Genomic DNA, 16361 nt, shown 5'->3' with positions numbered 1-16361 from the left:
GGCCGCTGAAGAAGGAGCAGGGCGTGCACCGGCTCGAGGCCATGCTGTACGCGCTGGACCGCGTGAACGCCGACCCCGAGCTGCTGCCCGGGGTGCGGCTGGGCGCGCGACTGCTCGACACCTGCTCGCGGGACACGTACGCGCTGGAGCAGGCGCTGAGCTTCGTGCAGGCGCTGATCCGCGGCCGCAGCGACGGCGACGAGGCGGCCGTGCGCTGCCCAGGCGGCGTCCCCCCGATGCGCGCCGCGCCCCCTGAGCGCGTGGTGGCTGTCGTGGGCGCCTCGGCCAGCTCCGTCTCCATCATGGTCGCCAACGTGCTGCGCCTGTTTGCGGTGAGGGCCCGGGGGAGCTCCCGGGTTGCAGCGTCTCTCCCTCGTCCTTTCCCTGGGCGTGGCTGAGGTCTGGTCTCCTTGCGAGAATCACTCTAGTTCGCAAAGAAACCTTGTCCCCTGGGCCAGACGCAAGCCTGTCTGGGAAGGTTGTTCGGAACATTAAAGCGTCTAGAGTGCCCGAGGTAACTACGGCGTCCATTAATTGCACCGTAGCCCATGAGTGTTTCTCTGCCTCGTTTTCTCTCATTTTCCCTCTTTCTTTGTCTTTCTTCTTGATTTTCTCTTTCCATCTCCCTGTCTCTCTCTTCCCCCTTCTTCCATCTTTCCTTCTCTCTCTTCTCCTCTCCTTTCCATAACGTCTTCACACTCCACCCTTCCTTTCTGTTTTAGCTTCAAACATCTCTGTCTTCCCTAGACCAACTCCAGCCCGCTTCTTCCAGAACCTCCCCCTCTCTGCTGACCTTCATACCAGCTCCCACCTGCTCCCTTTTATGTGTGTTTTATGTTTTCTTTTCCTTTCTTTTTTTCTTTTTTTTTTTTTTTTTTTGGCTCATGAGTCTTTCTTTAACATGAGGGATACACCCTCTTCTCTGCTAGCCGCCCTCTTCCCAGCCTCCCCAGCCACCATTCTCCACTCTGCTTTCACACTTACTACCCCCACTCCTTCTCCTGGATCAGCTCAGCTGTAATCCCCGCTATTAATCACTCTAATGCACACAGATAAACCCAGTTCCAAACAGGCCCCTCCATTAAGCCAGACACAGCCTTCAATCAAATAACCCCTCCCCAGCTCTCCTGCCTGCTCTGCCCCTCCTGGCCTCTCTTTGTGGCTGTTCCAGCTTGCCCCCAGCACTTTAACCCCAAATGTCCATGTCCTGGGTCCTCATTGCCCTCCCTCCCTAGGGTCACTGACCCTCCATCCACAGCCCAGGTGTCCTTCCCCACTCCAGATCCCCCAGATAAGCTACGCTTCCACCGCCCCTGAGCTCAGCGACTCCACACGCTATGACTTCTTCTCCCGCGTGGTGCCACCTGACTCCTACCAGGCCCAGGCCATGGTGGACATCGTGCGGGCATTGGGATGGAACTACGTGTCCACGCTGGCCTCCGAGGGCAACTATGGCGAGAGTGGGGTTGACGCCTTTGTGCAGATCTCCCGAGAGGCTGGTGAGCTTGGGGCAGGGGGGTCTGAGGCATGAAGGAGCCTATAGAGGGTCTGTTGGACAGGGCATAAGCAGTGAGGTAGGGCACTGGGTTCATGATGGGGAGCCTGGATGGTGCCCCCTGTGGGGGTCCTTTGAAAGACTTAGCCCCTGCCACAGTCATGAGTGGTGGTGGCCCTGGCGGGTGAATGGGTGGGACCGCAGCTGACTTTGGCATCTCCGACACCCAGGGGGCGTCTGTATTGCCCAGTCCATCAAGATTCCCAGGGAACCAAAGCCAGGAGAATTCAATAAGGTGATCAGGAGACTCATGGAGACACCAAATGCCCGGGGCATCATCATCTTTGCCAACGAGGATGACATCAGGTGGGACAGATGGCATGTTCAATCACTGTGTTCTTCAGAGGCTCTCCTTGAAGACCCTGCCACCTCTTCTCACATATCCCAGCCACGTACATCCTCCTTTCCCTCTTTCTCGCCTTCCCTTCCCTTCCTGCCCCCACATACCTTTTCTACTGCCACCTCTCTGTCTGGTGCCCCCAGAAATGAACCAGGCCTGGTCTGGGTGAAGATGCTCCAAACCTTGCCAGGGAAACACAAGAATATATGTCTGCTTCTATAATTAACAGTGGGGGAGAGACTGGTGAGCACATGTAAGTGCAGAAAATGAGCTGTCAGGGAAGGACTCCCAGGGGTAGGAGGGTATCAGCAGAAGGCCATGGACCCCGGCCTGATCCCCAGCAAGAGAAGGTAGGCCCTTCTTAAAGGCAGCATGCAGTGGACTATGGTGCGTAGAACAAGAGGGCAGGCCTGGGGTCAGAGCCTGGCTGGACCCTTTACTACCTGAGAAACCCAGGGCAAGTGTCCTAAACTCCCTACATCCTACTTTTCCTGATAAACAAAGGGTCTGATGAGTGATGCAGAATGGGATAGATGGAGAGAGAAGAATGGAAAGTGACCAGAGTTAAGTTGGAGGAGGCTCTCCGGCCCTCACTCACCCCTACCCTATCCTTACCAGGAGGGTCCTGGAGGCTGCACGCCAGGCCAACCTGACCAGCTACTTCCTGTGGGTTGGCTCAGACAGCTGGGGAGCCAAGATCTCACCCATCCTGAACCTGGAGGACGTGGCCGTGGGAGCCATCACCATCCTGCCCAAAAGGGCCTCTATAGATGGTGAGTGGGGGAACGCCCTTCCCCACTGCATCTCCCACCCATATTTGTCCTTCCCCACGATCCCCTCTTGGGGGGGGGGCTCATTTTCCCCTTCTATAAAATTGTACCGTGATCCAGGGTCCCTTCTAGGATTCCCAGATTCTAGAATTCTGAGATTCTGTGAATACATCCCTCCAAGCAGTGTTTGAATGAATTGGCAAATGAGGAAATGCACATCCCACTCTACAGGGTGAAGAATTGTTAGGTTTTGTTTGTTTGTTTAGTTTTGTGTTAATTCAATGCCTGTATTCCTGGTTCTGCCAAAGGCACTCTAATTTGAGGGTGACTGTGGGAGGGATAGAAACCAAGGATGTGGGTCATACTGTCCTGTTGATCAATTAATGAGGCCTTCCTCTCCACCCCTCCTCCACCATCCCGCGTGTGAATATCTGGAAGAATGCAGGAAAGATGGCCACTTTACACTAGGATTGCTCATTTCTCCAAAGGCTAAACTGAAGATGCTTTGATGAGGCACTTCGGGGCTATTTTGTGAAGCACAGACCCTTGTAAATGCTGAGCCCTGACTCCCAGGGGCTCCCAGCCTTTTGGAAGGGTACACCCACCCTTACACTCTTTCTTTCCCATAGAATGCATTCAGCTGCAAGCAACAGACTAGACTGAGAGTGGTTTTAGCAATAAAGGCGTTTCATTACAAGACAAGAGGTTTCAAAGTAGGGGCAACTTCATGTTTGGGGCAGTGAGTCAATGATGTTCTCAGAGCCCTGAGCTCTGTCTCCCCTTCTGTTCCACCATCCTCTGTAGTTGCCATATGCCTTCTTTTTTTTTTAAAGTCAACCTGTTTTTGTTTTTGTTTTTTTTAATGAATTTATTTATTTATTTATTTTTGGCTGCAGTTGGTCTTTGTTACTGCGTGCGGGCTTTCTCTAGTTGTGGTGAGCGGGGGCTACTCTTCATTGTGGTGCACGGGCCTCCCATTGCGGTGGCTTCTCTTGTTGCGGAGCACAGGCTCTAGGCGTGTGGGCTTCAGTAGCTGTGGCACGTGGGCTCAGTAGTTGTGGCTTGCAGGCTGTAGAGCTTAGGCTCAGTATTTGTGGCACACGGGCTTAGTTGCCCCGTGGCATGTGGGATCTTCCTGGACCAGGGCTCGAACTCGTGTTTCCTGCACTGGCAGGCAGATTCTTAACCACTGCACCACCAGGGAAGTCCCATGTGCCTTCTTGATTGTGGTGTTTTATTCACAAAGTGGCTGCTGAAGCTCCACCCATTACATCTTCATAGCAGCATCCTAACCAGGAAAGAAAAGGCAGCAAAAAATTCTCTCATGTGGTGAGGCTCTGAGCTTGTATCAGGTTGCAAATTTACCGTGGAGTCCCTAGATGGCTTTGAACTCATTGGCCAGGCCAGAAATTGGTCACATGGGTATCCCCAGCTGCAAAGTAAGCAAGCAGTGAAGGGACACAAGTAGTGAGCTGTGGCTGGCTCAGACTGTTGCCAGCCCCCTCCCTCCTTCCCTGTCTCTCAGGATTTGACCAGTACTTCATGACTCGCTCCCTGGAGAACAACCGCCGGAACATCTGGTTTGCTGAGTTCTGGGAAGAGAATTTTAACTGCAAACTGACCAGCTCAGGTACCCAGTCAGACGATTCCACCCGCAAATGCACAGGTGAGAGCTGCCCAGGGTGGTGAGGGTGGTGAGGGAGAAGGTGGGAGGCCAGGTTGGGCATCTGGGAGCCAGGCACACTTCCTCTGGGCATCCCTAGGACAGGTGAGGAACGCATCGGCCGGGACTCTGCCTACGAGCAGGAAGGGAAGGTGCAGTTTGTGATCGATGCTGTGTACGCCATTGCCCACGCCCTCCACAGCATGCACCAGGCTCTCTGCCCCGGGCACACAGGCCTGTGCCCAGCAATGGAGCCCACCGACGGGCGGACGCTGCTGCAGTATATTCGAGCTGTACGTTTCAATGGTGAGTGGGAGCCAGAGCCCCTACGTGAATGAGGGGAAACCTGCTGGGATGGAGTTCTCGGGACCTGGGACAACTCAGGATGGAAGGAATGGGAGAGCAGAAGGGTACAGTGGGAGCATCTGGGCCTGAGAGCTGGAGGCTCAAGCCAAGTTCTGGGGAACAGTTTTTAACACTCCTCCTTCTCCAGCCTTCAGTACCTCCTGCCCCAGGCTGCAAATTCCAGGTGTTGGGGAACTTCTCTGTGACCCCTTCTGCCTGGATCCCTCAGAGGGTCACACACAACTCTCCTCTCCATTGCACGGAGTTTGGAGTCGTCTGGTCTCTGAGGGCACGCGTGGGGCACAGTGCAGACTGTGCAAAGGCACTGCTTGCACAGTGGACAGGCAGCCCACTCCGAGTCTCAGGCCTCCGAATGCCTCCCCAGCCAGGCCCTGTGCTGCCTGAGCACAAGGCATGAGTCTGTGTCCCCCCAATACAAGTGGAGGGCCTGGCACATGGTCAGGGCTCAGAATAAGTGTTTCTGAAAAGGCCCAGATGGACTCAGCCGTGCTTATGGTTTGCTGGGGGGGCTTCACATTGTGTTCAATTACAATCCTTTAGTAAATTAAGAACTCTCTTCTTCCACCAAATGTTGAGCACCTTTTCTCTGCCAAGCTCTCTGTTAAAGAGCATGACTTAGGGATTTCCCTGGCGGTCCAGTGGTTAAGACTCTGTGCTTCCACCGCAGGGGACACAGGTTCGATCCCTGGTCAGGGAACTAAGATCCCTCATGCCGAGTGGCCAAAAAGTTATAAATAAATAAATAAAGAGCATGACTTAATAGCACTCCAGAACAGCTCTGCAAGCTGGTAGAACAAGCTTCTAAAAGAAATAAAGCTGATTGTTCAAATCAGTACCTTTGTAAGTCTGAACTCATCCTCTCGCCTGCACAGTTAAGCTCTTTCTTATTCTTTTTAAATTGTGGTAACATGCACATAGCATAATATTTACTATCTTAACCATTTTTAAGTGTACAGTTTAGTGGTGTACATTGTTGTGCAGTCAATCTCTAGAACTCTTTTCATTGTACAGAACTGAAACTCTGTACCCATTAAACACTAACTCCCCATTTCCCCCTCCCCCAGCATTCTACATTTTGTCTATGAATTTGACTGCTCTAAGTACCTCATATGAGTGGAATCACACAGTATTTGTCCTTTTGTGACTGGCTTATTTCACTTATCATAATGTTCTCAAGGTTCATCCATGTTGTAGAATGTGTCAGAATTTCCGTCCTTTCTAAGGCTGAATAATATTCCATTGTATGTATAGACCACAATTTGCTTACCCGCTCATCCGTTGATGGACACTTGCGTTTATTCCACATCTTAGCTACTGTGAATAATGCTGCTGTGAACATAAGTGTACAAATATCTGAGTCCCTGCTTTCCATTATTTTGGGTATATAGCTAGAAAAGGAATTGCTGGATTGTGTGGTAATTCTATGTTTTATTTCTTGAGCAACCACCATATTGTTTTCCACAGTGACTGCATCATTTCACATTCCCACCAGTGAAGTATAGGGTTTCAATGTCTCCGTACACTTGGCAACACTTACTTTCTGTTGTTTTGACAGTGGCTATCCTAAATGGGTGTGAGGTGGTATCTCACTGAGGTTTTGATCCAAATTTCCCTGATGATAGGCGATGCTGAGCACCTTTTCACGTGCTTGCTAAGCTCTTCCTTTGTCCCGGCTGGGCCTTTGATGGGCTCGAGAACCAGCTGAGGATGACAGGCTCTCCTTCCAGGCAGCGCAGGAACCCCTGTGATGTTCAATGAGAACGGGGATGCACCCGGGCGATACGACATCTTCCAGTACCAGGTGACCAATGGCAGTGCGGGCAGTGGCAGCTACCAGGCTGTGGGCCAGTGGGCAGAGACCCTCAGGCTGGATGTGAGTGGCACAGGATGAGCTCTGGGCACAGGGAGGCGGACTCACCTTCCTGGAGGCGGGAGTCGCAGGTCCCGGTGTTCCCTGTGTCCCAGGTGGAAGCCCTGCAGTGGTCGGGAGACCCCCGAGAGGTGCCCGAGTCTCAGTGCAGCCTCCCCTGTGGGCCAGGGGAGCGGAAAAAGATGGTGAAGGGCGTCCCCTGCTGTTGGCACTGTGAGGCCTGCGACGGGTACCGCTTCCAGGTGGACGAGTTCACTTGCGAGGCCTGCCCCCGGGACATGAGGCCCACGCGCAACCACACGGGCTGCCGCCCCACGCCAGTGGTCCGCCTGTCCTGGTCCTCGCCCTGGGCGGCCCCGCCCCTCCTCTTGGCCGTGCTGGGTATCGTGGCCACCACCACAGTTGTGGCCACCTTCGTGCGGCACAACAACACGCCCATCGTCCGGGCCTCCGGCCGCGAGCTCAGTTACGTCCTGCTCACCGGCATCTTCCTCATCTACACGGTCACCTTCCTCATGGTGGCCGAGCCCGGGGCGGCTGTCTGCGCTGCCCGCAGGCTCTTCCTCGGCCTGGGAACCACCCTCAGCTACTCTGCCTTGCTCACCAAGACCAACCGCATCTACCGCATCTTTGAGCAAGGGAAGCGCTCGGTCACGCCCCCGCCCTTCATCAGCCCCACTTCGCAGCTCGTCATCACCTTCAGCTTCACCTCCGTGCAGGTGGGTCCTCGGGGCCCCCAGGGTGACGGGGTGGGCAGACGGGGTCGGGGCTGGGGGTATGGGCACTGACCTGCACCTTAAAAATCAGAGTCCCTCTTCTATTTTGGCCTCTATGTTAAAAAAAAAAAAGTCCCAGGAGTTAGGGCGCTACTGTTTCTGTAACTAGAAGAACTCATTTAGGAGCAGCTGTTTCCTCCTGCTTCATCCTTGGAGGAAAATGGATCAGTAAGGTGGGGAGTGCAAGTATCCAGTTATTTTTCTGTGAAACAGTGAAATTATTTTCAGAAAGTGAACATGCTCTTCCATACTTTGGCTCCCAGAGCAAAGAGAATCTGATGAATTTCCCCCAAGCAGAGAATCTGTTTCCATAAAGGGAGTTCCTGCTGCCCAGTCACTGGGTAACTTGGATAAGAGGCACAGGGTCTAATGATATTATGTGGAGTGAAGCATCCAATTCCATAGATGGCCAGAATTTCATGCTGTATGTGCAGCAAAAGCAGAGTTCCTTTAGGGTTTTCTCTGAGATGGTAATATTACAACATTGGAAATGGCTCCTGTGGTCTGGAAAGCACTGGATGTTTTCTATGTAAAGGGTGCTAAGAGACAAGTGTGTGTGACATTGTATGACATTGCAGAGCCAGCCCAGTTCTCAGGGCCAGGTGGATGGCGCATGCTCAGCCCATTTGGACACGACTCACTCTCCACCCCAGGAGAGCCCTTCTTCCTACCCAGCTCTGCATATAACATGGTCATTCCCACCCATAGGCCTCAGTCCATCCAATTCTTCACAACTGGAAGGTGCTGCCGTTTTCTGGTACATAGCAGGGTCTGAGCGTCCTCTGTCAGGGCCGGAATCTCAGTGCGCAGCCCATCCTCAGAAAGCACCTCACTGCTTCCTGCCTGAAACCCCCGTGGCACCTCTTGCCTCAGGATAGAGATGTTCAGACTGCATTCAGTGCCCCCCTCCGGCTCACCTATGGACTTCCCACATTATACCTCCCTTTCTAGAAATCCCAAATCTTTTCAAAGATGCACACCTTCAGCTTTACAAGGTTATTCAGCAATATGATGGATGTGAAATGGTATCTCATTGTTTTAATTTGTCTCTACTTACTTGTGCAGCTAGCCTTTGTACCTTCCTCTTCTGTGATGTGCCTGTGCCTGTTCCTGTGCTTTGCTCACTTTCTATTATTTTGTAGGCGTTTATTACCTGTACTGGATGCTAGTTCTTTTACCAAGTATGTGGGTTGCAAATTCAGTGGGGCGCATTTTGGTTGCTACTCCCGTGTATCATAGGCCTTGGGTTTTAGTTTCTCTTGGGCAACTTTTCCCCCCATCTAGAGGAGTTCAAAGAAGAGCCTCCATGCTTCCTTCCTGGACAGTGGGTGGAGTTTTATTTTATTAGTCCCTTGTTCATGGTGCTGCTGCCTTTGGGAGAATCACATAAAGGTGCTCCTTCTGGGTGTACAAATTATTTAAAAAGCATCCTTTCCTCTAGGATCACATAGCCTTACTCCAGGTGCACAGTATGGCACTGAAGTGTTGGCTAGGTTTCAGCCCCGCTCCTCCCAAGTCAAGCATCTTGTGCAGTGAACGACCTGCACTAATGTAGGGGACGGCCCTTCCAGGGTCCCACCTTTATGCAGGTGTCTTAGTTCCTACTCCCCAGCTTCCCTTGGCTGGAGATCATGTCTCCCCTCAGTGTGAAGGAATTCATACTCCATCTTCTCCTTGTTAGGGCCTGTGTCTGACTCTGACCTCCCTGGCCACCCGGCATCAGTTCACATTCTTACTGCTCTCCATCCAGTGCCTCTATATTTTGAGCCACACTATGCATTCACACGCAATTTCATTATATCTTGTTCAACAGTTCTCTGGATCTGGAGAAGGAAGGGGTTCCTCAGGAACGTGGTTTGCCATATTGCTAGTTTGGATCAAGCTAGTGTTTTCCCACCTACAGAATACATGATACTGCCTCCCTGGAGGGTTGTGAAGAGGAACATCTCTGCTGGGCCTGGTTCCTAATCAGTGGGACATGCACTGACTCTTCCCCCAAGCTGGCATCATGTCCTCACAACAGATTATAAGGGTTCCCATTCAGTAGATAGAGGAGATGTGATTAGGGTCACCTTTCCAGAGCCTCTGCCTGCAGTCACTGCACCTTGCTGGCCTCAGTAAATGGTGCTGGTTATGGCTGAAATACAGGAAGAAGACATCCAGGGCCCCTTCCCAAATCAGCCCAGATATTCCCAGCACATACTTCCACTGCAGCCCCTTCTCTCCACCTGCCTGTGTCACAGGCGTTTGCCCAGGCAGTCCCCTCCTGGACAACCCTCCCCTCTCCACAGTGGCTCTCAGGCCTGAGCATCCCACTCAATAGGCCAGGAGCCTAAAAGCGACCCTAACCTGCCAGAGATCTCAGGCGAGGGTGAGGCTGAGTGTGTCCTTGATACCATGTTGGATCCTGCAGGTGGTGGGAGTGATGGCCTGGCTGGGGGCCCAGCCCCCACACAGTGTGATTGACTACGAAGAGCAGCGGACGGTAGAACCAGAGCAGGCCAAAGGGGTGCTCAAGTGCGACATGTCGGATCTGTCCCTCGTCGGCTGCCTGGGCTACAGCCTCTTGCTCATGGTCACATGCACGGTGTATGCCATCAAGGCCCGTGGCGTGCCTGAGACCTTCAATGAGGCCAAGCCCATTGGCTTCACCATGTACACCACCTGCATCATCTGGCTGGCTTTTGTGCCTATCTTCTTTGGCACTGCCCAGTCAGCTGAAAAGGTAATCCGGGTCCCCCGTCGGTTTCATGACCTCGTTTGTTTCCTGCCTGTCCACGGAAGGGCTCAATTATTCCAAGAGCTGGGCCACCCATATGAATGATTGCTTGGTTGGCTGATTCATTCGTGTACTCATTTGTCTTTCCAGTCTCCCTCCGGTTGTTCTCTCAGTCCCCTTTCCATTGTTCATTCATTCATTTTTTTCATCCATGCTTCTTCCAACCATCAATTAACTTTCTTTTATTCAATTATCTTTTCATATAATTTATATCTGCCAATCCATTCATCTATCGGTCTATTTGTTTGACAGTCATTTATTCATGTGTACAGTGGAGCATTTGTTTATTCACCTCCGTCCTCCCTTTGTTTGCCTACTTGCTCCTTTATTCAGGTTTGGTTCATCCATTCATTTGTACATTTGAAAACATGTTCATTCATTCATTAACATGCTGTAGCACTTTTTAGGCATATGGACCATTTCCCCAGGGGTCGCTCTCTGTGAATGAACCTCTCACTTCCCTTGGTCACATGTCCACTCAGTGCTGTGTCGTTTACCCTTCTTCCTGCCTATACCAGAGCCACACTGTGACTACCAATTCTTCATGCCACGAGGCCTTTGCTTACACTGCTCTCCTTTATTGAGTGCTCATTCCCAGTCACTTGACTGAAATAGACTCACCTCCAGGCTGTGTGGGGGTGGAGGGCGGGAGAGACCTGGGCTGAGTCCCACCTGGTCCCTTCCTCCGTGGCTTAGATCTACATCCAAACCACCACACTGACTGTGTCCTTAAGCCTGAGTGCGTCGGTGTCCCTCGGCATGCTCTATGTACCCAAAACCTACGTCATCCTGTTCCACCCGGAGCAGAACGTGCAGAAGCGGAAACGGAGCCTCAAGACAACCTCCACAGTGGCAGCCCCACCCAAGGGCGAGGACACAGAGGCCCCCAAGTAGCAAGTAGGGGATGAATGGGACAATTGCTCCCCGTCCTCTGTTCTTTTCTTTCCCTCACTTCATGGTGGAAGCTGTGAAGAGTCCAGATCTGCAGTGAGCAATCAGGGTGGGGAGTCCACAAAGACCACGCCCAGCAGAATGGAGCTGGCCTGGACCCACGTGACACATTTTTCTGTTTTTCTGTGCATGATGGCTTCATACTTCCTCGCTGCAGACCAGAATTTCTACTCCTGGTGGGAACAGCCACCGAGAGAATCCTACTCTGGAGAGGGACTAAACTTACACTCACTGGTTTGAAGTTCAGAGATCATGATGAAGCCCTGGGCTTGGTCCAGTGTGAGTGGATTTCCACCCCTTGATCAACCACCAGAATTTGGAGATTGGGCAGCATGTGAGAACATGTAGACCCCAGAATGAAATACAGGGTTGGAGTCAGGGAGGAGCAGTTTCCACAAGAGCTCTGTGGGTCTGTATTTTGGACTGAGTACTTGGGCTTGGGTAAATATTTTGCTGGTACAGAGGGATTGAGCCTTGGGTGAGAGCCCTGTGAGAGAAGATGGGCCTGCACAGGACAGGGGGATGAGCAGAGGGAACTGGGATGCTCCTGTGAGATTATTTGTGGCAGGGTCTTTTCCTCGAGATCTTTTCTCCTGGGATCTGGGGGATGTCACTCTTAGAGAACTGCTTTTTTTTTCCTTTCCCATGTGTATTCCCTTAAATGAACCCTGAACTTTAAGAAAATCAGATACACTTGTGTGGTGGTAGGGGTGTGAGAATAAACTAGCAAGGGTGGTGTTTGCCCTCCTCTGATGCCTGTAAGGGATGGTGTTCACAAATTGTAGGTTGGGACCAGTGACAGAGAGAGTTGTGTCCATGGCAAAGATTAATTCCAAGTGGATAACTTAGGATGAACATCAAAACTGTTCTCTTCCAATATTTCCTGGGGAGGTCCCCTTTGAAAGTCAAGCATGAGGCATGGGAAGGAAGATGCTTGGACTTCAAATGCATTTTTCAATAATCTTTTTTTAACAAAAAGTTCAGTTTAAGTTAATGGAATTTTATTTCTCTAGGGTAGAATTTAAATTTGTTAAATTGACTCTTTTTATTTATCAGTATGAATTCTCTAGTATCTAATGTCTGGAACTGATTTTGAAGATCAACCACACTTCATACAACATGGAGACTCTTCCCTAGACAGAGTCTCTGCATAAGAATTTTGACCTTGGGACTAGGTGTTTCTGCATTCTTTAATAGGGCTTCTCCTCAGAATAACATTTTTGGTGTACAGATTTTCCTTCCTCACATTTGTTGCATTCCTAGGAAATCTCCACAGTGTGAATTATGACGTTTCATATATTGCTGGATGCTTACCAAAATTCATTATTTCATACAGCTTCTCTCCTGTGTGGGTTTCCTGATGTACAATGAGGTATGTTTTCTTGCTGATGGCTTTTCCACATTAGTGCTTTGATAGGGTTTTTCTCCTATATTAACTCTTAGAGAGCAATGAGCTCTGATCTCCAAATGAAGGTTTTCCTGTATTTATTATTTTCTTGGTGTTTCTCTCAGTATAAATTCTCTGATGTACAGTGAGTCTTGACTTCTACTTGAAAACTTTTCCACAGTTTTTACATTTTGTGGTTTTCCCCACTCTGAACTCTGTGACTTAGATTTTGGATGATTTCTTAGTAAAAGCTTTTCCACATTTAGAGGTTTTCTCCCCATGTGAAGTTTCAGACTTAGAGCCCTGGCTTCCTGCTGAAGACTTTCATACACCCACACATTCATTCAGACTGGTCTCTCTGATGTGGATTCTTTGAGGCACAGTGAGTTCTGTCGTCTTCTTCTGGGCCTTCTCACGTTCAGTCCACTTGTAGAAGATGCATGCACCATTTTGCGTGCAGTGGGGGCATCCTCTATTGCTAAAGGCATTGTCATATTTAGTACATTTGTGAGATTTCTCTCCTTTCTGAATTCTCTAATGTGTACAAAGTTCTGACTCCTGGAAGAGGGCTTTTCCACATTCAGTGTGTACATAAGATCTCTACCTTGGATCATTTCTTTGATGTTCAGTGGGGGTTGACAAATCCTTGAAGGTTTTTCCATGCTCTTTGCATGCATAGTTTGCCTTCTCCAATGTCCAATCAATCAATTTGAACCCCTGAAAAAAGTTTTTCCCCCAAATTTGTGGAATTTATAAGGCATTCTGCCTGTGTGTTTCATTTTCTGTTGACTAAGAGCCAGGCTATACCTATAGGCTTTCTCACATTCATTGTCCTTGAATGATTTCTCATCAGTATGGATTATATATTCCAGTGAAAACCGGGTTCTGGTTGGAGGCTTTTCCACATTACAATCACAGTATTTCTCTCCAGTATGAGTTCTCTAAAGCAAAGTAAGATTACATTTTGTTATAAGCTTTTATTCACCATGTTCAATGTGTTGAGACTTGTGCAGGAGGGATTTTTTTATATTACTTATATTCTTATGCATTTTCACTAGTGTGTTTTTTTGGACACATTTATAACATTTATTACAACTTTGTCACATTTATTACATTTTGTGATCTTTGGAAATTTCCCCCAAATTCGTTACATTCATTGTCTGTCACTTTATTCAGTAATCTCTCCGTAAATAAATGTAACTTTTCCCAAACGTTTGACTTGGGTTTTCTGTTCCTTTTGTATATAGTTATTGATTTGCAGGACTCCCTCTAAAATGGAATAAAATGATAATTCCAAGTGAATCATTTCACCATCATTTTATAGAAGGAAACCTCTTCAGGAATACTCTGTTATACTGACGTCTTTGCCTCTAAATATGAAAAATTCCTAAGTGTAAACATTTCCCACCTCTTGGGCTTTGAGGGGGGAAATCTGCTGCAGTGTGGAAAGAGCAGACTACTGAAAGCTATGACAAGTAGGTTGGGAGTTTCAGAGATGGCATTTTAATCTGTGGAGCAAAGAGTAGGAATCAAGATGGGCTGCAGGTCTGAAAGGGGAAGACTGAGTGGGAGGATTGGATGGAAAAGGCAAAGAAAGGTGTAGAGAGGCACTAATGGTGATGGGACTGGGTTTGGACGTTTTTAGCCTCATCACTTCATTCATGGATTACTATTGCAAGACTTTAACTAGTCTTTCTGCTTTCTGTATTTTCCCCCTTTTCATCCTACACACCAGTATCAAAATCATCATGCCAGGGCACCAGCTCCCCACATTTATAGGAACATTGCTGTGGGTTCTGTCCTCTCCCAACACCTGCATCAGGCTGTGATTCATTCTCATATTTACCTGCAGACTCAAGAGACAGAAATCGCAGGAAGGGTGCATTAGTCTAGAGAATCATGGCCTCATGCACTGTTCACTGATATAATCTGACAGATTAAGCATCATTAGGTTATTCTGCCAGAGCTCTTGAGTACTGAATTTACCTGTAGTATCAACTTTCTAGTTTTTTCCCCATTCTGATTTCCTACACAGGGAAAATTTCCATGATCCACAGTCCTTGTCTTGCCCCTGCCACTGTATACTTCCTTCAGTCAGCTTTCACATCTTGACTTGTACAGCACTGAGGTTAAGACATCTTGAGATCAATTCCAGCTCTGCCACTTACTAGATGGGTGACTTTGGGCAAGATAATTAGCCTCTCCCATAGCCAGTCTCCTTAATGATCTCCACAGAGATGCCCAAATCATTGACCCCATTTACCTACTACTGACCCTCCTAGTCCTACCAATCACTGTCCATGCAGACCCCATTCATTAAGCAAAGTCCTCAGCTGACAAGTCCCAACACCCCATCTCAGAACCACTGGCCCTCTGATTCACTGTTCTCCACAGACTGCTCATTCATTGTTGCTCCAACAGTTATCATTGGGTGTTTCCTCTGTGCTAAGCACCTGGGATACATCAGTCTATAAAATAGACAAGGATTGTCTCCTTCATGGAACTTACATCCTAGTTGTAGAGGCAAGCAATAAACAATATATAAGACAAATAAATTATGAAATATGTTAGGAGGTGGTAAAGTGTTGTGGAAAAAAGGAAATATAGAAGGGTAGGGAGAAAGGGAAAGACTAGAGGGGATGGGCTGCAATTTAAATAAAGTGGTTAGTGTAAGCTTCCTTGAGAAGGTGGAACTTGAAGGAAGTGGGGAGTGAGCCATGGAATTATCTGGGGTAAGAAGGGTCTAGTGGATGGAGCGGCCAGTGCAGAAGCCCTAGGGCAAGGGCATGCATGTGTGTCTGAAGACCCAGTCAAGAGGCTGGTGTGATTGCAGCAGGGCGAGTGGAGGAAACAATGTGAGAAAGGTAGGTGAGTATATCAGTCAGAGTTCTCCAGAGAAGCAGAACCAATAGAACATATTGGTTTCTCTGGAGAATGCTCATAGGTAGATTAGATAAAGAGATAGAGGTATAGAGAATATATAGTATGTATAGATATAAGATAGAAAGGCTAACAAATAGATGGATAGATCTATCTATCTATCTATCATCTATCTATCTATCTATCTATCTTATCATCTTTCTATCTGTCTAACTTATACCCAATAAGATGGGTATGTGTGTGTGTGTATGCATAATGTCAAGACATACATTTTAAGAAATGGCTCCCAGATTGGTTCAAGATGGTGGAGTAGAAGGATGTGTGCTTACTCCCTCTTGTGAGAACACTGGAATCACAAATGACTGCGGAACAATCATCAACAGAAAAACACTGGAACTCACCAGAAAAGATACCCCACATCCAAAGACAAAGGAGAAGCCACAGTGAGATGGTAGGAGGGGCACAATCACAATAAAATCAATTCCCATAACTGCTGGGTGGGTGACTCACAAACTGGAGAACACTTATACCACAGAAGTCCACCCACTGGAGTGAAGGTTCTGAGCCACACGACAGGCTTCCCAACCTGGGGGTCTGGCAATGGGAGGAGGAATTCCTAGAGAATCAGACATTGAAGGCTAGCAGGATTTGATTGCAGGGTTTTGACAGGACTGAGGGAAACAGAGACTCCACACTTGGAGGGCACACACAAAGTAGTGTGCACACTGGGACCCAGGGGGAAGAAGTAGTGACCCCATAGGAGACTGAAGCAGACCTAACTGCTACTGTTGGAGGGTCTCCTGCAGAGGCGGGGGGGGGGGGGTGCTGTGGCTCATCATGAGGACAAGGAGACTGGCAGAAGTTCTGGAAAGTGCTCCTTGGCATGAGCCCACCCAGAGTCCGCCATTAGCCCCACCAAAGAGCTGGGTAGGCTCCAATGTTGGGTCACCTCAGGCCGAACAACTAACAGGGAGGGTACCCAGCCCCACACATCAGCAGACAAGCAGATTAAAGTTTTACTGAG

General features: G+C 49.2%; 1 protein-coding gene across 1 annotated transcript; it reads left to right on the top strand.

The window, feature by feature from the left end:
- The first annotated feature begins 245 nt into the window (after positions 1–245).
- Positions 246–15498, top strand: GRM6 (glutamate metabotropic receptor 6). The gene is made up of 10 exons (XM_082455017.1): positions 246–332; positions 1283–1499; positions 1726–1861; positions 2514–2668; positions 4191–4331; positions 4434–4638; positions 6426–6567; positions 6660–7283; positions 9754–10065; positions 10816–15498. The coding sequence occupies exons 1-10, from the start codon at positions 303–305 to the stop codon at positions 11011–11013; spliced, it is 2160 nt and encodes a 719-aa protein (XP_082311143.1). The 5' UTR covers positions 246–302; the 3' UTR covers positions 11014–15498.
- The last annotated feature ends 863 nt before the right edge of the window (positions 15499–16361 follow it).

This window comes from Balaenoptera physalus (genome assembly GCF_965194825.1).
Source record: "Balaenoptera physalus genome assembly, chromosome: 3".
Lineage (NCBI taxonomy): Eukaryota > Metazoa > Chordata > Mammalia > Artiodactyla > Balaenopteridae > Balaenoptera > Balaenoptera physalus.
This window is presented reverse-complemented; position numbering and strand designations above follow the sequence as displayed.